Below are 23,221 nucleotides of genomic sequence, written 5' to 3'. Positions count from 1 at the left end.
TTGAGTGGTCAGAAGAGGAATCTCAAGCTGGAGCTAGAAAAAACCCAGTTTTCACAGCTTGAGGTCAAAAACAGTCAGCAAGACTTCAGGAGGGGACGTTCAGGAGGTGTGGCAATGGGCGTGGACTCCAGGGCTATGACAAAGCGGTCTCAGATAAGGGCCCGCAGGGGCTCGCTGGCGCGCCTGCGCGGTGAGATAAGGTGGGTGTGGTGAGCCGAAGGGAGGTGGGCAAGTGCAGGGCGAGGCGGGGCTTGCTCTATGACCACGCCCACCCGTATCCGGGTGCTCCGGGTCGCCAAGATGGCGCTGGTTATTGAAACGCGGGTAACCGCAGTGGCCGGAGCTGGGCCCGGGAGCCCGACACCGGGTACCGAGTAGCGCTGTTCTAGCCACGGGGCTGCGCTCGAGCGTTCGCAGTTCCCCTGACCTCGGGGGACACCTACGTCCTTCCTCCCCGGCGCGTCCATGAACTCCGTGTCGCCGGCCGCGGCGCAGTACCGCAGCCGCAGCGGGAGCCCGGAGGACGCGCGCCGGCCCGAGGGTCGCCGGCCGAGGGGACAAACCCGGATCCCGGATCCCAACAGCCTGGGACCTTCGGGGTCGGGCGGGGCAGCTCTAGGCTCATCAGGAACCGACCCTGCCGAGCCTGACGAGGTGGACAAGTTCAAAGTCAAGTTCCTGACAGCCTGGAACAACGTCAAGTATGGTGAGGAGGGGGTGCAGAGGTGGGTGTCAGAAGGGTCAGCGAAGCAAACCAAACCTTAACCCTGTCTTGACAATGACCCCACCCTGGTGGAGTCACCTGCAGGTCCACCTCCCTGCTCAGTCGGGGACCTAGGACAGGTTGGTTAGGAATCCTTTTCAAGCCCCGCCCTTTGCTCCTGTTTGACCTTGGCCAGATTTCTTCGCTTTCTGGCGGGCTGTTTACTCCCCTCCTAAAATAGGTGTTCTGGTAAGAACAGAGCTAGCAGGTGGTGTGGTTGACGCCTGTAGTACCAACACTGGGAAGGCTGAGGCAGGAGGATTACCAAGAGTTTTAGGCTAGTCTGGGCTACATAATGAGTTCCAGGCTGACTTGAGCTCATCATAAGACTCTGCCTTTAAAAAATTGGGAAACGGGGGCTAGAAAGATGGTTCAGAGATTAAGAGCCTTAACTGCTCTTCTGTATGACTGGGTTCAATTACCTGCATCCACATGGCAGCTCACAACTGTCTGTAACTTCAGTCCCAGGGATCCAGCACCCTCACACAGACAAACATGTAGGCAAAACACCAAAGCACATAAAAAAAAAATCAGAAAAAGACCAGTGAGATGCCTCAGTGGTTAAAAGCATTTGCCACCAAGCCTGTGGACTTCAGGTCTATCCTGGTGGAGCCAACTCCAGCAAATTATCTACCCTCCAGGCCCAAGGTGTGGCACTTGTCCACACACATACACAGGCTCACACACAAAAAGTATAATGTACTTTACACGTTTTACAACAATAAGCGACTGTTAGAATGGCCCTGATTCCCTGAGTTAGTGGTGGCCCCTTATGAGGGTGTTTTAGACAGGTGTGGCATGAATTTTGCACAGCTGCCCCAAGATTCCCAACTAGCACCAGGCCCACCTCACAGCTGGGGAATGGAAGGCCCATTGCTGATACTTGAGTGCTTTAAGTTGCTGGGTGCTGCCTCGTGTCTCCCCAGGTTGGGCAGTTAAAAGCCGGACCAGTTTCAGCAAGATCTCCAATGTTCACCTCTGTGGGCGACGCTACCATTTCGAGGGAGAGGGTGAGATGTCCAGCCTGGGGCAAAGGTTGGGGAGTCTCTCATGGGGTTCTCCTTGATCGACAAGCTGACTAGTTGACTCTCATAGGTGACATCCAGCGGTTTCAAAGAGACTTTGTATCTCGACTATGGCTTACATATCGCCGGGACTTCCCACCCTTAGCTGGGGGCAGCCTGACCTCAGACTGTGGCTGGGGATGTATGTTACGAAGTGGTCAGATGATGTTGGCCCAGGGCCTGCTCTTGCATTTTCTGCCTAGAGGTGAGTTGTGTGTGTATGTATGTATATGTCAGTAAAGTAAGACTTCAGTTGGGCATGAAGCAAGTCCCTAGAGACAGCAGTGCAAGCTCAGTTCCCTGGACTACATGAAAATCTTTCTCAAAAAATTAAGAAGCATGTGCCACCACACCTTTAACCCAACACTTGAGGCAGAGACAGGCAGGTCTCTGGGAGTTTGAAGCCAGCCTGGTCTACAGAGAGTTATCCAGGACATCCAAGGCTACACAGAGAAACCCTGTCTCAAAAAAAAAAAAAAACAAAACAAAACAAAAACCAACAACAACAAAAACCCCAAATAAATAACTAATTAGGAGTTGGAAGATGGCTCAGCTGTAGCTCGCACCCCAGGGAACTGCAGTTTCTGGGTCTGGCACCCCTTTCTAGTGTTGAGTGCCAGGCTCTCGCAGAGCTCTTAAGTACTTGGAAGCAAAACACCCCTGTACAGAAGCTAAAAGTAAATAAAATTTTATTTTAAAAAATGAGTTTTGTGTGTGTTTGAAAATGGTAGGTCAGTTTGGAACTTACATGAGAGCTAAGATTACGTGTCAAATAAGAGGGAATGGGAAAGTTGTTCCCACACACTACATGTTTTAACTACAAACCTCATCTCTTCTGCAGACTGGAGGTGGGTGGAGGGCACAGGAGTAGCTTCTTCTGGGATGCCAGGGCCTGCCTCTCCCAGCCGCTACCAAGGTCCTGGTCGTCGTGTGCCCCCACGATGGACCCAGGGTACACTGGAGATGGAGCAGGATCGTTGGCACCGGCGGATTGTGTCCTGGTTTGCTGACCATCCCCAGGCCCCCTTTGGGCTACATCGGCTAGTGGAGCATGGGCAGAGCTCTGGCAAGAAGGCAGGAGACTGGTACGGGCCCTCTGTGGTGGCACACATTCTCAGGTGAGAGCCTTTGCAGGGCAGATGGGGCTGTTGGTTACCCCAGGAACTCAAGCCTGTCTGCTTTCCTGCCCTCAGGAAAGCTGTGGAGAGTTGCTCGGAGGTCACCCACCTGGCGGTGTACGTCTCTCAGGACTGCACAGGTGAGGCTGGGAGCAAGCTTCTACCTGGAGCCAGTGCTACCCCAGGCCCTCATTCCTCAGGGGCTAATGCAAGTTCTGGGGTGAAGGACATTTGGATATAGATTCTAGGTATAATCCGTGGAGGTGTAGTCAGGGTTCCCTCTCTTGCAGAACCTAGAAAGTCAGATGAGGGCTTCAGGACAAGAGATTCTCTTCACACTTCTTCATGCCAGCCTCACTTTAGAAGAATAAAAAACTACATTTATGTGTTTGGGGTGGGCCTATGTCATGGTGCACATAACATCGTAGGGGAGTGGGTTTTCTCCTGTGGGTTTTAGAGATCAAACTTCGGTCATTATGCTTGGTGGCAGGTGCCTTTACTTGCTCGACCATCCCATGAGCCCAGTTCACTCTTAACTAAAAACTATTCTGATGTGTCTGAAGTCTGGGCTTCTTGGGCTCATCAGGTGTCAGGGTTTAGTGACTCAGTGATCCAAGAAACTACTGGGTCGGCAAATGGCTTAGTGTGTGAAGGCGTGGCAAAGCCTGGCAGCTAGACTCTGACCCTGCAGCTGAGTTGTCTAACCTCAGTTGTGTGCTGTGAAATGTACATTCCTTTCATGATCACATACAGACACACAATAATGCATTTTTTTTTTTTTTTTTTTTACAAAAGGCCCAGATAGGTAAAGGCTCATTTGGCAAAGGTTTTTGCTGCTGAGCCTGAGGTAGTGGCTTGGATTCCTGAACCCCCATGGTTGAAGGAAGAGAACTGACACATAATAAAAAAGTGCTCACAGCAGATTGACCGGATGTTAGCTGTTGTTTTCTTCCAGGTCTGCTGACTATATTTATATAGCTTTGCATGTATTGAGCTAAGGTCTCATAGTCCAACCTAGCCTCAAAGTCATGTAAGAAGGGAATAGCCTTGACTTCCAGATCCTTCTGCCTGTAGAAGATTGCAGTTTAAAAGGGGCCTTTTAGGCCAGGAGTGGTGGCACACACCTTTAATCCTAATATTTGAGGCAGAGGCAGGCAGATCTTTGTGAGTTCTGGGCCAGCCTGGTCTCCATAATGAGTTCCAGGACAGCTAGAGCTACATAAGACCCTGTTTTAAAAAAACAAAACTCGTTGCACTCCATTAGAGGCCAGCCTGGTCTACAGAGCGAGTTCCAGAACAGCCACACAGAGAAACCTTGTCTCAAAACAAAACCAAGGTGTGTACACCACACACTTTTGTGTGGGGTGAGGAAATAGCTCAATTGCAAAAACCTGAAGAACTGAGTTCCATCACCAGAGTCTAGGCATGGTAGCAGGTGCAGACGGGGCAATCCCTGAGACCCTCGGCAGCCAGCCTCAGGCCAGAGACCTTGTCTCAAAAACTAAGGTGGGGTGGTCCTGAGGAACAATATTGAAGGTTGCCCTCTGACCTCAAGAGATCACACATAGGCATAGACATCCATACACACGTGAATATCCAGCCACACATGAGGGACTGGGTGGGGCTGGGGATGTGATTTAATGGTAAAGGGTTTATTTACACTGACACACAAAGCTCTGAAATTGATCCCCAGCACCCCAAGTTTAAAGTGAGGTGTGCTGGTACATGCTCAGAATCCCTGTATTACTAGGATTATGGCTCAGCTGGTAGAGCAATTCCCTGGCATGCATATTGAACACTGTATAAGCTGAGTTTGGTTTATAATCTCCGCACTTGAGGCAGGATGGTCAGGTCTCAGTCATTTTGGCTACCTAGAGTTCTAGGCCGGTCTGGGACACATGAACTCCTCAGGTCCTCACCCTTTTTCTTAATGCCTGGCTGGAACTTGGTGCACTAGGAGTACTTCTTTGTTGATGAGCATTCTTTGCTCACCTAGGGTTGCAAGTGTGATGTGCTCCTGGGGCTTGAAGGCTGGGTAGAAAAGTGATCTGCTGACCTGTCCCTGTCCCCACAGTGTACAAGGCAGATGTGGCACGCCTAGTGTCGTGGCCAGACCCCACAGCAGAGTGGAAGTCTGTGGTTATCCTGGTGCCTGTACGACTGGGTGGTGAGACCCTTAACCCCGTGTATGTGCCCTGTGTGAAGGTAAGTGTCTCCCGGTGCACCTCTGCCTGGCGGCTCCACACTTAACAGTCGGGGTCAACCATGGGTGTCATTCTTTGGACCTGTGTGCTGTGTGTGTCTATGTAAATGTATGTGGTGTGTATATGCAGAAGTGAGAGAAGACACTCTGCTTTTTTTTGTGACAGGGTCTCTCACTAGCCTTGGAGCTGGGGTAGCAGCCAGCAGTCCTCATTTTTGCCCTGACAGTACCAGGTTACAGGCATGTATGGCTGTACCTTGGTTTCTACATAGGTACTAATGTTTTGAACTCATGTCCTTGTGTATGTCAGCAAGTGCTTTTATCCTTTGAGCTGTCTCCCCACTCCACCTTGTTTTATGAGACAATTATAGGCACATTCTACCATGCTTTTTGATAGAGGTTCTGGGGACCAAATGCAGGTCATGTATACAGCTGCAGCTGATCTGTTTACTATCCTGGGGGCTGGGATTCAAACCCAGTGAGATGAGCCAAATTCTGAGTGTGTTGGGTAGAGTGAACATTCTGTTTGAGAACAAGCTAGAATGTTCTGGCAGATTGGGGAAGGAGCTCAAGGTGGAGCTCTGTGCCAGGTTGCACACTCACACTTGAGTTTAATCCCCAGCAAGTAAATATATTTTATTAAAAACAGACCTGTCTTCCCGAATCCAAGCACTTGAGAGGCTGAGGCAGGAGGAGCTAGACTCAAAGGCCAAACTCAATTACTTAGCAAGTTCAAGGCCAGCCTAAGTTGTGAGGGAGGCCCCATTAACAAAAGTTTGACACTTGAGCCAGGTAGTTGTGGTCCACACCTTTAATTTCAGCTTTCAGGAGACAGAGGCAGGAGGATCTCTCTGAGTTCAGGACAACCAGGGCTACACAAAGAAACCCTGTCTAGAAAAACAAAACAAACAAAAAAGTTGGCATTTCAAAGGGCCGGGGGTGGTTCCAGTAGAGCCAGAGGAAATTCCCTCCTTGGCCTTCTAGAAGTTAACTGAGGAGCTAGAGAAATCTCTCAGGGAAAGGGGACAGCATGACAGGCTCAACCAGAAAGCCCCTGGCGTGTTTGCACTCAAGATAACCAAGTTCTTTATGTAAGATGAAGGCACCATTTCATCTGTCACTTTCACCCCTCTGTACTGTTCATTCCCAGCTACATTGACCAGTGTGGTGTTTGCACAACATTCTTTTGTTTTGTTTTTTCAAGACAGGGTTTCTCTGTAGCTTTGGAGCTTGTCCTGGAACTAGCTCTTGTAGTCCAGGCTGGCCTCGAACTCAAAGATCCACCTGCCTGTCTCCTGAGTGCTGGGATTAAAGGTACGTACCACCATTGCCTGGCTTGCACAACATTCTTGCTCAAAGGCCTTCACGGGAATCTCCACACACACAAACCCAGCCCTGCTAGCTCTTTGCTTGTCTAACAGTGCTGGCTGTGTAGAGCACTTTAGGATTTGCAAGGCCAGGCTTTCCTCCCAGCACTGAAGTAAATCGATAAAACTTGGTGTGGGGTCCTGTCATATTCCTGTAGTCCTGGAGGCTGAGACAAGAAAATCTAGTGCTGAAGGCCAGTCTGGTCTCCACAGGGAAACCGACTCAAGATCTGTCTGTCCCCTTGCTATACTCCTTGTACTATAGGTAGTATTTGGAAGGTAGTGGATGCAAGGAGGAGGATCAGAAGTTTAAGGCAAGCCTGGCTATAATGAGTCTATCTTAAAAAAAAAAAAAAGTTTTGGGCAGTGGTGGCGCACACCTTTAATCCTAGCACTCGGAAGGCAGAGGCAGGCAGATCTCTGTGAGTTCGAGGCCAGCCTGGTCTACAAGAGCTAGTTCCAGGACAAGCTCCAAAGCTACAGAGAAACACTGTCTCGAAAAACCAATAATAATAATTCATAACAATGACAAACTTATAGTTATGAAGTAGCAATGAAAATAATTCTATGGTTGGGGAGCTTGAGGGACTGTATTAAAGGGTCGCAGCATTAGGAAGGTTGAGAACCACTGGGTTAGACATGGCTCAGTGGTGAGGAGGGAACATTGCTCGTGGAAAGGACCAGGGTTTGATTTATAGCACACATAATCTATCACCCTCTTTTTCACACACTGCACTAAGGTGCACAACCAATGTACAGAAAGACACATATACAGGCTCACCAGCACTTGGGAGGCAGAGGCAGATAGATAGATGTCTGCGTTTGAGGCCAGCCTGGTCTACACAGCAGGTTCCAGAATAGTGAGGACTACATAGTGAAACCCTCTTAGAAAAACAGAAATGAAAAACCTGTTAAGGTACGTAGCCCTTCCTATAGTCTTCACTTCTGGCAGCTAAGTTTCTGTTGTAGAATGTCAGTGCCGTTAGGCTAGTTTGTTTAGCATGGTGGCCACTCAATGAGTCCCCTGGCTTTGTAGCCGCCTAGACCGGCTCAGTTTGCTGAACCCATTTGAGGCCAGCTATCTTCTCTCTACAGGAGCTTCTGCGGTCAGAATTCTGCCTGGGCATCATGGGGGGCAAGCCCCGGCATTCACTGTACTTCATTGGCTACCAGGGTAAGTCATGGCACCTTTTCGGGGTCACAGCCTTCTGCCTTCCTTTTCCCCACCCCAGTTTACATTTGCTCCTCCTCAACCTCCCCCACAGATGACTTCCTGCTCTACTTGGATCCCCACTACTGCCAGCCTACTGTGGACGTCAGCCAGGCTGACTTTCCCCTTGAGGTGAGCTGGTGGCTTTGGGTGGGAGCTGCAGGCAGTCACAAAACTTGGGTACCTCAAACCTCTCCCATCTGCCCAGTCCTTTCACTGCACCTCACCTCGCAAGATGGCCTTTGCCAAGATGGACCCCAGCTGTACTGTAGGGTTCTACGCTGGGAACAGGAAGGAGTTTGAGACTCTCTGCTCAGAGCTGATGAGGGTAAGCTATAATTGTGGGGTTGTCTTAGCAGTGGAGTCCCTGGCCTACCGTGTGCTGACAAACACATGGTTCTGGGACAGTAACATATTGCCTGTGCTTGACATCAAGGTTCTTTTGTCCACCACCAAGAAGCTCAGCCCAGAATAGATAAGATCAAAATGAAGGGTGCCTGAAAAGCTTGGGTCATTGCTGGGGGTGGGGGTAGGGTACCTGGGTGCTCATCATAAGTTCCAGGGCAGCTGTTCATAGGCTGAGCAGTTAGTTGTGCATTGTTCAGTTGCTGCAGCTGATTCTGGATGACCCTGAACTGAGACTGCTCTCTTTCATCCTGCAGATCCTCAGCTCCTCCTCAGCCACAGAGCGATACCCCATGTTCACTGTGGCTGAGGGCCACGCTCAGGACCACAGCCTGGATGCCCTCTGCACCCAGCTCTCACAGCCCACATTGCGGCTGCCTTGCACAGGACGCCTCCTGAAGGCCAAACGGCCCAGCTCTGAGGACTTTGTGTTTTTATAGTGGGAAGGGATGGGGAAAGATGCCAGACTATTTATTTTTTTATTTATGTCATGTCAGGTATGGGATCTGGAACTCCGATGGCAGTGCTGGATTCCCTGTCCTCATGTCCCCCATCCTCCCCAACACAGCTGAGACCTGTCTAGGCCCCCAGGTTGGGGCTGTGCCCTTTAGCTGCCCCCAACCCCCCTCAGGAGTTCCAGGGCACTCACTCAGGGCCTGACTCAAGTTCTGTAGGCTGCACTGGATCACTGTACTCACTGGTCCCAAAGCCCCTGTCCTGGAGAACCCACTGACTGCTGGGTGGAAGCTGATAAAGATGCAGACTTGAACACGTTGGGATTGCTGGACTTTTCAGGCTGTCTTGTACACAGCTCCAACAGCCTGTTCCACACTGAGAAGAGACAGTCAGCATCCTCGCCTGCAGGCATTTACACAGGTTTGGGACACTTGGTTGTGGAGGTAACCTGTGGCCCTCATGGGTGGCTCTGCTGTTTCCTCCTTTGGCGACCCAACTGGCGGAAGTGCAGCCTTTTGGGGTTGAGACCAAAGGCCTGCAATCTCTGTCGGCTGAACTTGTGACCTCCGAGTGTCACGGTGGGACCCAGCAGCCTGGCCTTCTTGTTCTTCTGCCTCTGGAAAGCTGGCTTCTCTGGGCTGGCTGTGTGTGCCGGCTCCTTGGCTACCTGGCTCTCAGACTGGGGCCTCTTCCCACAGGTTCCATCAGGCACGGGCAGCTGTTCCTGTGGGTTGGCCTTGCCCTGTGACTTCCCTGTGGCTTCTGTGGGCATGTCTGTCCTATAGGAGAAAAAGTCAAAGTTCAGGTCAGCTTGCTGTTCAAAACAGGCAATGATCCCCCACTTTTTCATTGTTTTTTTGAGGCTAGCCTCAAACTCTGCGTACTGAAAGATGCCCTTTAACTTCTGATCCTGCTTTTTTTTTTGGGGGGGGGGGGATAAGGGTGAGGTGTTGAGTCGGTCTCACTAATATAGCTCTGGCTGTTCCAGAGCTCACTACTGTAGACCACACCACTGGCCTTGAACACAAATCCTTCTGGCTTATACAGTGCTGGGATAGAGCTTTCTACTGTCAAGTAACCCTTCCCCAGCCCATAGTATCACTATGGAACCCGGATGGCCTCAGCTTCCTGAGACACCTGTCATAAATACGACAGCTACAAATTAGCTGGACTAGCTGAAGCCATTTATGTTAGTCAGCTCCTTGTAACTTAAGTGCAGTAAGAGTGTATCTCAACTGAGTCCAGTAAGGAATGACAATCATCCTTATAACAGCTAACAAGCCTGTAAGGTGCTTCTAAGAATTATTCTGTTCAGGCTTTGGATGAAACTCAGGACTTCAATCATGCTAAACAGTCTCACCAGAAGTGATGGCATACACCTCCAATCCTAGCACTTGTGAGGCAGAGGGAAATCTCTTGAGTTTGAGACCATCCTGATCTACATAGGGAATGCCAAAGACAACCAGTCTTTAATGAAATAAGCACAATCTTCACCCCATAATGACAGGCTGTTGTTGTGGAGTCGGGCTTGCTTCAACTCATAAACCCTGCCTTTGCCTCCCTAGTGTTAGGACTATAGGTGTGCACCACGTGTCCAGTCCACTGATCCTTATTCTGAGTGTGTCATGCATGAGCACAATCTGTGGACCATAAAATGACCTTACTGAGAGGAACAGTAATGGTCTTAAGATGCCACAGCTGGGTGTCAGCTGGCCAGGCTTGCTACCATCCTCCCAAGGCCCATGCTTACTCTTCCTGGCACAGTGATTTGAAGATCTGTCTCTTCTTCCATACGTTCTGGGCCTTCTGGTTGTACGCCCGCTTCTCCTGCATCTCTTCCTGCTCTGACCTGTGGGTCAGGGGTGTTCCAGAAGCTATCCAGACTGGAGGGCTCCCCCACCCCCATCACCCTGCTGTCACCTGTACATGCAGGTCTTCTTTAGGGAACACCAGCGATTCAGTTCCTTGTCATCAGCTGCAAGGATCTGCATGACAAAGGTGTTTGCTATGTGGTTCTGGGGTCTGCCTCGAGCCTGAGCCTCAGTCGCTCAGAGTTGGGGACAATTGAGTTTAGTGTTTTCCCTGTTTTTGAGGCAGGGTCTCATGTAGCTCAAGCTGGTCTTGGATTTCCTGATTCTCCTCCTGCTTGTACCACCATGCCGGCTCTTTTTTTGAAAGTCACTACACAGCTCAGGCTAGCTTGTAATTCACCATAGTGCCCTACCCACCTCACCCTCTCTAGTGCTGGCCTTCATTAGCACTATTTAACTCTTCTTAGTTGAAGTCCAGACCCTGCCTCTCCACAGTAAATATTCACCTCCCATTCTTTGGGCTCCTCTACTTAACCTGGCAGCCCTGGTTCTAACCTCCTCGGTGCTGAGCCCAAAGTCACAGGGCACCACAGTGCGGTACTTGAAGCGACAAGGCATGTCGTCGATGATGTCCTCATAGTCCAGCCGGTAGTATTCATCCAGGTACTCCTCAAAAGTCTTGTCCCCTGCACAGAAGATACAGCCAGGGTGTTGAATGTTCAAGGCCCTGACAGCCATGCTCTCATGCTGCCCGTCATGCCTTGTACCTTACCAGGATCAAACATGGGTTTCTGCTGCCCCACTGCAGCTGCAAAGGGGGATTTGCGCTTCTTCTTGCCTGTGGAGGGGGCCTCACGAAGCTTCTTCCGAGGTTGTCTGGGGTCATAGTCAGCGTCCATCTGTCAGGAAGCGCTGGTCATATCAGGCCAGTCCTAAACACCCTGTGGAGGCTCCAGATCCACCTGGGACCCTCACTATTCTTAATGTCTCACAGCCAATGCGGGCCTCAAACATGCTATGCAGCCAGCCTTGCACTCAGTCTCAGAGGCTGGGATGGAGCACAGGGTCGTGGAAATCTGCTCTGCCAACTGCACCCTACTTGGACCTCAGATCAGTGGCACTTACATTAAAGTCAGGGTCCTCACAGTGCAGCCCCTGCTGACTCCAGCCTCCGTCTTGTTCAGGTCCATCCCATGTGTCCCAGTTCCAGTCATCTGGTTCCACAGAAGGCAAAGTAAGGACAGCACATAGGTTACATACCGAGCCCTGGTCCCCTAGCTTTGTAAGGACACGCACCTTCGAGGCCTTCTTCTTCCTCAAACTGTGGCTTCTCTTCCTCCACCGTGCCATAGAAGGCATCTCCAAAGCATTTCTGCAAGGGAAGGCCAGGCCTAAGACAGCAGAACCCACACACTTGCAGCTCAGCTTCTCCATGCCAACGCTAGCATAGCTGACCGGTCTGCTGTTTGGTTTTAGAAGACAGGGTTTCATGTAGGCCAAGTTGGCCTACACTGACTATGTAGTAGAGGCTAGCCTTGACACTGTGATCCACTTGCCCCACCTCCTGAGTGCAGGGATTACAGGTATATGAATGGTAGTTTTTTGCTTTTACTGAGACAGTCTTTTAACCCAGGCTGGTGATCCTTCTGTTTCAGATTCCTAAGTGCTAGGATTATAAACTCATGCCCAACTTGTGTTGCTCCTGAGCCTCCCAAGACTTAGCTCCTTGAAAAGGTCTCCTGTGGGCTCGAACCCTCCACATGGCCACCTGTTGTCTAGGTTGCATTTCACACAACTATACTGTGTTCTAGCTCTGCAGGACTCAACCCTGTCATCTGTGCCCATCACCTGTGACCAAGTCATTAGTCAGGACACAGTTGAGCTGCCATCATCCAAGATCCCACCTATACAAGATAGGGTACACACCTATACTTAGCATTAAGGAGGCTAGCCTAGGCTACAGTATGGTAGGCATGGTGGCACACACCTATAACCCTGAGAAGCAGGGGCAGGAGGTGGTAAGATGGAGGCCAGCCTGGATATGTGGTGAGACTCTTTTCTCAGAACAACAAAAGGAAGACATTCTGATAATATGTCCATGACTCAAACTCCTATGCTCCTTGCACCATGACATCAGACTGACAGAACTGTGACCATTTTCTGTATCTGTGACACTGTCTGGAGCGCTCCTGATAGCCAACAGGTGGTGACTGTTATAGGGAGTTGTAGGCTCCCAGCCCCAGTCACCAAGAAAACAACTGACTGCACGTGCCATGTGCTAATCTGGGTCATTCATTAGTTTGGGTGGGTTTTTTTTTCACACCTCAATTTTTTTGGTACTTGGGGCTAGAACCCAAAGCTAGGGAGGGAGTTGCTCTACCATAATTATGCCCCAGACCCTCACTGGGAGACTGTAGGCAGGGTTCTACCCCTGAACCATGCCCCTCCCTTCACATGCCAGATTTTATGTAGCCAGCCCGCTATGTATCCCAGGCATGCCTTGAAGTCATGCAGGAGCCTTATATGTAGCCCACCATTCCTCTCAGGCCAGCTCTTCCCGTCCTGTCCTTGGTCCAAGGCAGTGCTCCAGTAAGCCTTACATTAAAGCAAGGGAACGGTCCTGAGAGGTCAAGTCATTTCTTGAGAGCACATAGCCAGGTGCTCTCAAGTCCCACAAACAAGTTCCCGAGCAGTCATACCTGCATGAGCTGGTCATGCTGGGCAGGGTCAAAGTCATCCTCCAGGTCCTGCTCCTCAAGGCCCAGAGTCTCGTTGCCAGTGACCTGCCGCAGCTTCTCCAGCTTGGCCAGAATCTCCTTCCTCTTTAGGTTCTTTAACTGTTTCAGCTCCTCCTGCTTCCTGGCCTTCTCCTGTGGGACAAAGAAGCTCAGCATTCCTGAGAGGCAGAACCTTGCAAATGGGGCCTCCCAATACAAGCAGTTTCCCATTTTCTTTGAGACAGGGTCTCAGGTAGCTCAGGCTGACCTTGAACTAGGGATACTCCTGCCTCCAGGTCCTGAGCTCTGAGAAGACAGGCATTGAATGCCATGCCTGGTCCTGCAGGGATCCCTTCAGTGCTTAGGCAAAAGCTGATGCTTTGTGCACACTAGTGTTCTAGCCACTGAGTAGCTGAAGATGGCATAGAACGCTTTCTGTAGACCAGGCTGACCTTGTGGTGACCTGCCTCTGCCTCCCAGTACTGGCAATACAGGTGAATATCACCATGCCAGCTTAGTTTTACTATTTATTTTATTATTTTGACATAGCCCATTATAACCTAAAACTCAAGAGATTCTCCTGCTTCTGCATCCTGCATGTTGGGATTAAACGTGTGCATCACCAGCTTCTTTTTCTTCTGTAACTATGTTCCCCAGGTTGGCCTTGAACTCTCGACTTAGCTGGGGCAGGCCCAAAATTTTCAGTATCTGTGCCTTGGCTCTGGAGGGCTGGGAATCTCTGGCACACACTGCCACAACTAGCCACACTCACCCTCTTCTTCCGCTCCCTAGTCTCTTCCCTCTTCTCCTTCCTGCGCTCATCCTTGCGACGCACAGATGATGCAATGCTGCGTGGGTACGTCTTGACCTGTGGGCAGGAGAGGAGCTCAGAGGGACTTCAGTGATCATATGGGGCTGAAGCTCCAGACCCTTGGGCAGCCATGTCCTCCCTGACCCAGGTCTTGGCACACACCGAGGCTGAGTCAGGCTCCTCAAAGCGGAAGTTGTACTTGTGTTCAAAGTCTTCCTGCTTCTTCAGGAATAGCTCCCCTTCATCCGAGGAGTCGTCCACTGCCAGCTGGACTGGGGGTCCGGGAACCCTGAAGGATATGATGGAGTTGTAAGGCTCAGGAACACCAAAGATCCTGGGTCAGACACTAACTTGTTTTATCACAAGAACTCTACAACGAACGGGCTGGTGAGCTGATTCAGCAGGTGTGTGCTGACAAGCCCTAGAGCCTGAGTTCCATCTGATGGAACCACACAATGGAAGGAGGGAACAGACTTCCACGAGTGAAGCCCTACCCCTGTAAATACATAAATGTAATGAAGAAATTAGAAATAATAATTTAAGAAAAGCCAGGCAGGGGGCTGGAGAGATGGCTCAGTGGTTAAGAGCATTGCCTGCTCTTCCAAAGGTCCTGAGTTCAATTCCCGGCAACCACATGGTGGCTCACAACCATCTGTAATGAGGTCTGGTGCCCTCTTCTGGCCTGCAGACATACATGTAGATAGAATATTGTATACATAATAAATAAATAAACAGATATTTAAAAAAAAAAAAAAAAAAAAAAAAGAAAAGCCAGGCAGTTGGTGGCGCACGTCTTTAATCCCAGCAGTTGGGAGGCAGATACAGGCCGATCTCTGTGAGTTTGAGGCTAGCCTGATCTACAGAGAGAGCTCCAGGATAGCCAGGGCTACACAGAGAAACCTCTCAAAAAACAAACCAAAAAAACAAAACCCAAGCTCAGTGGAGATGCTGGAGAATAACTGAGGAACACGCTGAGAAGTGGCTGCTCACCCGTCCTCCATTTCTTCTTCCTCCTCCTCCTCTTCCTCCTCTTCGTATCGTTTGTTGAGAATATAATCCCTCAGGAATTGTTCCCCCTCATCCAGTTCTGGGTTGTTCCAGTATTCCTTGAGGTGTGTCTATGGGGAGAGAGGGTGTAACAAGCTCAGTACCTTGGGGAGGGACCTCAAGAACTGTACTTTGATAGTTGACCTAGAATAGATAGAGTAGCACCATTCTGTGCCTTTTTCCCGTTTTGGGATCAGCTCTTGCTGTGTAGCCCAGGCTGATTTTGCACTAACTGAAATCCTGTCTTAGCCTCCTGAGCACTGAGGTTACAGATGTGGACAACCATACCTGACCTACATTTTCCTCATTTTATTCACTAAGAAACCGAAGCACAGACACTGTTCATGTTCATCCTCAGCAAATGTCCTTTGTTTTTGGTGCTGGGGATGGAACCCAGGGGCTTGTGCATGCTAGGTAAGCACTACCCTTGAGCCATGACTAGCTGCTCACTGGAGGGTTCGGGGAAGATTCTCTACCACTGAGCCACACCCCAGTCCCTCAAGTGTCCTCAGGTATCTGGAAGTGGAGGGTGAGACAAAGCTGTATCAAGTAATTCGGCCCTGGGGACCACATCTGAGGACTCACCAGTTCTTTCAAGGACTCAGAGCTGCGGATCTCCTTTTGGCCCTTTAGCCACTCAACGTAGTCTACTTCCTCCTGGGCCTGTGGAAAGCCAGCAGTGAGCTCCTCAGGAGTCCAGCTACCCCGTCTCCAGTCCAGGCGTCCCAGCAGGTCCCAGGCACTAACCTTTTCTTCCCTACTCTTAGTGTGTTTCCGCAGCAAACCAGAGCCACCTTCCCCAGCGCTGTCCTCATCACTGCTGTCCTCCACGAAAGCTCGGAAGCTACACACGCCATGGAAGAGACTTCAGCACTGGTGCACGACCAGCCCTGAGCTCTGAGACGCTCAGTGACACTGCAGCAGCTGTCCTGTCCCCACCTTAGTGCCTGTGCCCGCAGCCACCAACCCCAACCCAAGCTCACCTTTCCTTCAATTGCTTTTGTTCTTCTATGTAGCTCTTTGTTGATGTTTCCTGCAGAGGAGGAATTGATGTGGGTCTCAAGCCCGCTATGAGCCCTCAAGCCCTCAGCCAGCCATTTTTCTACCCACCTTGAGCCTCTGGTCAAAAGTCTCCCCATCAGAGTTGTCCTCGTCAACATACTTGCTGTGCGGAGAACAGTACAGACTTCAGCATGCAGTGCTCAGGCACAGGAGCTCAACAATGTCTTGACTTCACAATGGCTTTACTAAGCATTGATATCTATTTAGTATCTCCTTTTCCCAAGGAAATATTTTATAAGTGAGTGTATGTATGTAATGTGTGTGCGTGCGTGTGTATGTGTGTGTAGGTACATTGCATGTACATGGCTGCAGAGGCTGTGTCAAAAACAATAGAAAAAAAAATAGAGAGCCATAAAGGATATATGTAGTCTTGACTGGCCCATGTAGACCATAGTAGCCTAGAGCTGACAGTCCCCTGCCTCTACTTCCAGAGCACTGTGATTGAAGGGCTGTGCCACCACACCCAGCCCTCCTCCACTATGTTATTCTGAGACAGCCTTTCTCATTGCTCACTGCTGCGAGGCTTGCTCCACCAAGCTCCTGCAATCCATAGGGGTGACAGGTACATGCTTGGCCATGCCCAACATTTAACGCAGCTGCTAGGGATCTGAACAAAGTCCTCTAGCTTTAATGTAAGTGTTCTAATCCAGAGTCATTTAGTCTATTGCACCCCTTGCTCCCAAGGCAGGGTTTTAGATTGTAGTTCTTCCTGGTCTGTAACTTGCTACCTGACTAGTCTGACCTCAAACTTATGACAACTCTCCTGCTTCTGTCTCTTGAGCGCTAGGGTTATAGGTATGTGTTCCAGAGACTGGCTAGAACTCTTTAGTTATAAATGCATTTTTACTTCACAATATTTTCCTTCCTTTTCTTTTTTTCCTATTTATTTAAACAATGTGAGGAGCAAACCAATAGTTTTGCACATGGAAGACAAAGCAGTCCACTGAGGCCTATGCCCCTGACCCTTGTATTTTTTAATATTTATTTATTTATTTATTATGTATACAATATTCTGTCTACATGTATGCCTGCAGGCCACAAGAGGGCACCAGACCCCATTACATTACAGATGGTCGTGAGCCACCATGTGGTTGCTGGGAATTGAACTCAGGACCTTTGGAAGAGCAGGCAATGTTCTTAACCACTGAGCCATCTCTGCAGCCCCTCGTATTTTTTTTTTAATTTTATTTTTTTAAATATATGTTTATTTATTATGTATACAGTGTTCTGCCTGTATGTGTGCCTGCATGCTAGAAGAGGGCACCAGATCTCATTAAAGATGGTTATGAGCCACCATGTGGTTGCTGGGAATTGAACTCAGGACCTCTGGTAAAGCAGGCAGTGCTCTTAATCTCTGAGCCATCTCTCCAGCCTCCCTCGTATTTTTTTAAAATAATTTATTTATTCTTTTTTATATTTATTTATTATGCATACAACATTCTGTCTGTGTGGATGCCTGAAGAGAGCACCAGACCTTGCTGAGCCATCTCTCCAGCCCCATTCTTAATTTTTTAATGTACATTAGTGCTTTGTCTGCATGTATATCTGTGCAAGGGTGTCAGATCTTGGAGTTACAGACAGTTGTTAGTTGCCATGTGGGTGCTGGGAATTGAACCCAGGTCCTCTGGAGAAGCAGTCAGTGCTCTTAACTGCTGAGCACCGACCCTCGTGTTTTTTAATATTACTTATGTATATGTGCATGTGTTTATATACTACATGTGTGTGGATGCCAGTACAGGTAAGAAGAGGGTGTTGGATCCCCTGGAGCTGGAACTACAGACAAGTGGTAGCTGCTTGATTTGGATTCTGGGAAGTGAACTTGTGTCCTCTAGAATAACAGCAAACACTCCTCACTTTCCCCACCCCAAAGGATCTCTCTCTGCAGCTCTGGCTGTCCTAGAACTCACTCTACAGACCAGGCTGACTTCAAACTCAAGAGATCCACCCGCCTCTGCCTCTTGAGTGCTAGATTTAATGGCGTGCATCAACAGTTTCTTTTTTTTTTCTTTCTTTTTTTGCATCAACAGTTTCTGGAACATAAAGCACTCTTATTTGCTGGGTCATTTGTTGCTCCTTGCTCCTTTCGTCATGTGTATATGTGTGTCTGGTGGGGTTGTGTATGTAAGTGCAATGCTTGGGAAGGACAAAAGTGGAGGATCCCTTAGTGCTGGAGTCATAGATGGTTGTGATCTGCTTGGCCTGAGGATTAGGAACAAATCCTGGTCTTCTGGAAAAGACCTTCTCTCAGCTGGGAGGTGGTGGCACACACCTTTAATCCCAGCACTTGGAAGGCAGAGGCAGGAGGATCTCTGTGAGTTCGAGGTCAGCTTGGTCTACAGAGTGAGTTCCAGGCTCCAAAAGCTACAGAGAAACCCTGTCTCGAAAAACACAAAACAACAACAACAAAAAACAACAACAACAGAAAAGACCATCTCTCTAGCCTAAGACAAAAATTTTAATTTCAATTTATTTATTGTGTGTTTATGTGTGTATGCATGCCACATGTGCATGTGGGAGTCAGTTCAGGGACTGAAGTCAGGGTGTCAGGCTGGGCAGTAAGCACCATTACCAGGATGGCCTCAAACTCAACAGATCCATCTGCCTCTGACTCTCAAGTGCTGGGATTAAAGGCGTGCACCACCACAGCCTAGCTCTAAATTTTTATTTTTTGCTTTTTTATACCACATGCATTGGTGTTGTGCCTACATGTATGTCTATGTGAGGGTGTTGGATACCCTGGGACTGGAGTTAGAAACAGTTGGGAGCTGCCATGTGGGTGCAAGGAACTGAACCTGGATCCTCTGGAAGGTAATTCAGTGCTCTTAACCACTGAATCAGCTCTTGAGCCCCCTTCATCTTCCTACTTTTATCTCTTAAGTTCTTAAGAGTTGAGATCTCCATGTTTGACCTCAATCTTCAGTGATTTCTAATTGCAATGGGTTTAGCAGCACACAGACCTACATATATATTCTCGGTGGCCCTGCTGTCTCTGTCCCCATGCAGTGAGGAACTGCTCTGAGCTCCTGGTGGGAGGGACCTAAGACTGAGGGCAGGAACACTGAGGTTCTGCTCTAAGGGATTCCCCTTACTATGTAGCCTTGGGCTTTTCTTCTCTCTTTTTTTTTTGCAGACAGGCTCTCACTAGGTAGCCCTGGCTGGTCTAATATGAAGACCAGGCTGACATCAAACTAGCAGAGATCAGTCTGCCTCTGCCTCCCAAGCTCGGGGATTATATGCTGATGCCATCAAACCTGGAGACAGTGGGCTTTTCTACCTGTAAAACTCTAAATAATGGGCGAGTAAGATGGTTCTGCCTGGAAAGATATATCCTATGCAAGTCAGAGGACCTGAATTTGAGAACTGGGACCTACCCATATAAAGGCAGGAGAGAATGGACACCAGAGCTGTCCTCTGAGCTCCATATACATGCTGTGGGATGAGCACATGGGCCCACCCACTCTTCTCCCTACAATAATAATAAACAGTGAGAGCTGCCAAGATGGCTCAGCAGGTGAAGGCTTGCTTGTTTGTTTGGTTTTTGAGACAGGATTTCACTGTGTAGTCCTGGCTGTCCTAGAACAAACTGTGTAGACCAGGTTGGCCTCAAACTGATGAAAATCCACCTGCCTCTGCATCTTGAGTGCTGGAATTAAAGGTGTGCACCAGCAATGCCCAGCTCAGGCAAAGGCTCTTAATGCCAAACCTGCAGACTTGAGATTTGATCACTGGCACCCACATGGTGGAAGCAGAGAACAGACTCCAGAATTTGTCCAACTTGTACATGTACTATGGAAAATAAATAAATTCAGAATGTTAAATTGTGGGCTGGAGAGATGGTTCAGAAGCTAAGAGCACTGGCTGCTCTTCCAGAGGTCCTGATTCAACTCCCAGCACCCACATGGTGGCTCAAAACTGTCTATACCTCTGATTCCAGGGGATCTGGAATAAATTTAGGCAAAACACCAATGCACATAAAATAAAAAAAGAAAATTAAAAAGATCAGGCAGAACTCATGAGGAAGGAACAAATGGATCTCTGAGTTTGAGGCCAGCCTGATGATCTACAGAGTGAGTTCCAGGACAGCCAGGGCTACACAGACAAACCCTGTCACAAAACAAAAAAATACCACAACCAACAACAAAAAACCACCATCAGCAAAACCACCCCAAAACACCTCATGGTCCCCAGAGAGCTGGCGGCTAACAGGTGGGCTGAGGGTCTCCTTACCCTTCCTTCTCTAAGATGACCTTCCTCTCGTAGTCCTTCAGGTACATGGGCTCTACTTTCTTCTGCTTGCCCGAGGCTGCTGGCTCCTCTTCACTCTCTGAAGATGAGGTTTCGGCTGTGGGCCAGTGAAAAGATACCAATTGTTGCCCTAACCGCCTCCTTCGCCAGGCAGAGAATCCCATCGGCAGGACTGGGAGCAGACATGCGTTCTGAATCCCTGCCAGTCACTTCCAATTGTAAAATAGTAAATCATCCTAATTCTACCCTTTATTTTTCCAAGGACAGAGTATAATGTAGCCCAGGCTAGACTAAAACTCACTATAGTTTTAGCCTAGCCTATACTAAGATTTTAGTACAAAAGAAAAAAACCCAATCAACCAAACAAAATCTTCAGGTGCAGATATAGCTAAATTGATATGCTTGCCTATCAAGTCCAAGGCTCTTTGTTCAATTTCAGTTATGTGGCACACACCTATTCAGTATTCTAGTATTCAGGAGGGTGGAGGCAGGGGGATCAGAAGTTCATTCACATTCTTGGTTAAATAATAAGTTAGAAGCTAGTCTAGGTTACATAAGAAATGATCTTTTTTTTTTTCTGGTTTTTCGAGACAGGGTTTCTCTGCAGTTTTGGAGATGTCCTAGAACCACCACTGCCCGGCTTGAGAAATGATCTTACAAAAAAATAAAAAAGCAGGCCGGGGGGTGGTGGCATATGCCTTTAATCCCAGCACTCAGGAGGCAGAGGCAGACAGATCTTTGTGAGTTCGAGCCCAGTCTGGCCTACAGGAGCTAGTTCCAAGACAGGCTCCAAAGCTTCAGAGAAACCCTGTCTCAAAATAGAAAGAAAGAAAGAAAAAAAGAAAGAGAGAGAGAGAGAGAGAGAGCAAGCGAGCAAGCATTTCTGGCCTGGTATTTTAGATTTATAAATTCATAGAGATAGCTTTTTTAAGTGCACGTGGATGCCAGAGGTCACCTTGCCCATGACATTCCTCAAATGCATCCACTCACTTTGCTTTGTTTGGTTTTTTCAAACAGGGTTTCTCAGTATAACCTGGCTGTCCTGGACTTACTCTGTAGACCAAAGTCACAGAAACCCGCCTGCCTCTGCCTCCCCAGTGATGGGATTATGGGCTATTCACTGCTACTGTGGTGTCTACCACCTCACTCAGGATGGGAAACAATTGAATTCCAACAACATTAGAGAAGCATTAAAGAAGCAGCCCCCTCCATACCTGTCCTCTGATAGAAGGTAGCATCTTTCTGGTAAATTCGGGGGTCCTTTTTCTTCAGCAAGGACAGAGTCCTGTAAAAGTCTCTCTCCTGCTGGGGGTCAAATTCCTAGAGCAGGAAAAGGAGTGGAGCTGACTTCAGAAGGAAGGCCAGCACAGCGTGAGTAGGGACTGTGAGGAGGGCAGATACAGCGGGGCCCATGGGGAGGAAAAGGAGTCCAGATGAAGAGAGGCAGGTATGGCGCTGAGTGCGTGTGGCCAGACAGAGGCCTGGGACAAGGAGGTATATCCTGAAAAGGACAGGGTGGACAACAGAGCAGGTGCACTGAGTGCTCTTGGGTGGACCACTAGAAGCCCACGATTAGAGCTGCTGTGGACAGACAGGGCTGTTCCCTGAGGAATGGGAAGAGTGGTCCCTAGGGGACAGAAGGGTTGGATCACTAATCAAGATGTGGGGTCAGTCTGTGACGATGGAGGATAAAGTGATCCTAAGTCATATCATAGGAGATGTGACAATCCCTAGGGATGGGTAAGGCACTGGCTGTCACTTAAGGGATGGGAGAGGTATCTTGGAACTGCCTTAGGACTCTACTGAGTTAGGGCAAGCTACCTCCTGCAAATTGATGGGCGGCCTGGAGTCAAGTAGTGAGGATTTGGTGTCTTCTAGACATGGGGCGGGTGCCCCATAAGGCCCTATGTGATTAAAGGGGCTATGTCCTTTTGAGGAGGTAGGATTTGGCAATTCCCTAGGTACAGGGAAAATGCTGCTTGTTACTCAAGGGACTGGGATGCAGGTCTTGGGATGTGCCCCTATGTGACCCTATGAGCGTAGGGCCAGACTCCCTCTGTGTATGGAAGTAGGAGTGCTGTGGGAGGCTTGAGGCTTGAAGCCAAGTTAGGAAAATAGGAAGATTTAGTGACTACTAGGAAGGGACTATCTGTCACTCAAGGGGTTAGAAGATAAATCTACTCTTAGGATATGGCACCCCAGCGAGAGTTCAGTGGGTGGGAGGTTTGAGATCTCTTCCAGAAAGAAGGGTGATTTCTGGGTTGGGGGAAAAGCCTGTCACTCAAAGGATGGAGGCGGGTCTTGAACGCTCCCAGACAACCCAGTCGGGTCAGGGAAAGCCCCAAGTACATCTAGGTAAGATGGGAAGCCTGGTGGCGGAACCTTACCACATGCTCGTCACTGGAGTCAGACTCTGAGCTGGAGTCGCCGCCGCCGTCCGGATCCCCATAGCGATCCTTCACTGTGGGGTACACACGGGTTCCCCACAACCACCATCACTTGATGCACTCTCCCCCAGGGCCCCACATCCCGCCCTGTGCAGGCGCCCCTCACTCACGCCGCTGCAGTTCCTCACGCTCCCGGTAACGGCTGTAGCGTGCGGCAAAAGCTGCGTTCACCCTCAGGGACGTAGTAGCGTGTGGTTCCGGCATGGCGGCTGTGCGGCCTAGTGCGCACGCGCGCAACCTCCCCTCCCCTCTCGGTGTGACCTCCTCCAGGCACGCCCACTGAGAACGTCTCTTAAAGGAGCAGGTCCCCGATAGACGAACCTTGCTCCACCCCCGACCCTTCCGGGATCCTGTTGGCCTTTGCTTTGCAGGCCACACCCACGGGCCAAGCCTCTGCGGGGAAAGGCCACAAGCCACCGCCCACCCTTCTCCACCCTGCCGGCTCCCGGCACCCAGCTGACATCTGGGGCCCCTTTCTCCCCTCGCGGTTTCCTG

General features: G+C 49.5%; 2 protein-coding genes across 4 annotated transcripts; one reads left to right on the top strand and one right to left on the bottom strand.

Moving 5' to 3' along the window:
* Nucleotides 1-271: 271 nt before the first annotated feature.
* Nucleotides 272-9,494, top strand: Atg4d (autophagy related 4D cysteine peptidase). Of its 3 annotated transcripts, none has more exons than XM_048446470.3 (10): nucleotides 272-706; nucleotides 1,690-1,773; nucleotides 1,859-2,032; nucleotides 2,669-2,945; nucleotides 3,021-3,085; nucleotides 5,020-5,150; nucleotides 7,611-7,689; nucleotides 7,781-7,857; nucleotides 7,934-8,053; nucleotides 8,388-9,494. In XM_048446470.3, exons 1-10 carry the CDS (start codon nucleotides 466-468, stop codon nucleotides 8,568-8,570), a joined length of 1,431 nt encoding a protein of 476 aa, XP_048302427.1. In that variant the 5' UTR covers nucleotides 272-465; the 3' UTR covers nucleotides 8,571-9,494. The 3 variants fall into 3 exon arrangements, with proteins under 3 accessions (XP_048302427.1, XP_048302428.1, XP_048302430.1); XM_048446473.3 differs by having other exon boundaries at nucleotides 589-725; XM_048446471.3 differs by lacking the exon at nucleotides 7,934-8,053.
* Nucleotides 8,596-22,991, bottom strand: Kri1 (KRI1 homolog). Its single transcript, XM_048446469.3, has 19 exons — nucleotides 22,837-22,991; nucleotides 22,667-22,740; nucleotides 21,494-21,599; nucleotides 20,262-20,376; nucleotides 16,083-16,137; nucleotides 15,956-16,005; nucleotides 15,720-15,816; nucleotides 15,558-15,635; nucleotides 14,916-15,043; nucleotides 14,088-14,214; nucleotides 13,887-13,982; nucleotides 13,097-13,267; nucleotides 11,694-11,769; nucleotides 11,523-11,611; nucleotides 11,170-11,296; nucleotides 10,953-11,083; nucleotides 10,507-10,571; nucleotides 10,337-10,435; nucleotides 8,596-9,365 (listed from the first exon to the last, which is right to left on the bottom strand). The coding sequence occupies exons 1-19, from the start codon at nucleotides 22,928-22,930 to the stop codon at nucleotides 9,044-9,046; spliced, it is 2,100 nt and encodes a 699-aa protein (XP_048302426.3). The 5' UTR covers nucleotides 22,931-22,991; the 3' UTR covers nucleotides 8,596-9,043.
* Nucleotides 22,992-23,221: the final 230 nt, after the last annotated feature.

Source organism: Myodes glareolus, chromosome 4, assembly GCF_982192425.1.
Source record: "Myodes glareolus chromosome 4, mMyoGla1.1, whole genome shotgun sequence".
Taxonomy (NCBI): domain Eukaryota; kingdom Metazoa; phylum Chordata; class Mammalia; order Rodentia; family Cricetidae; genus Myodes; species Myodes glareolus.
The sequence above is the reverse complement of the archived record's forward strand: the minus strand, read 5'-3'. Positions and strand labels throughout refer to the sequence as shown.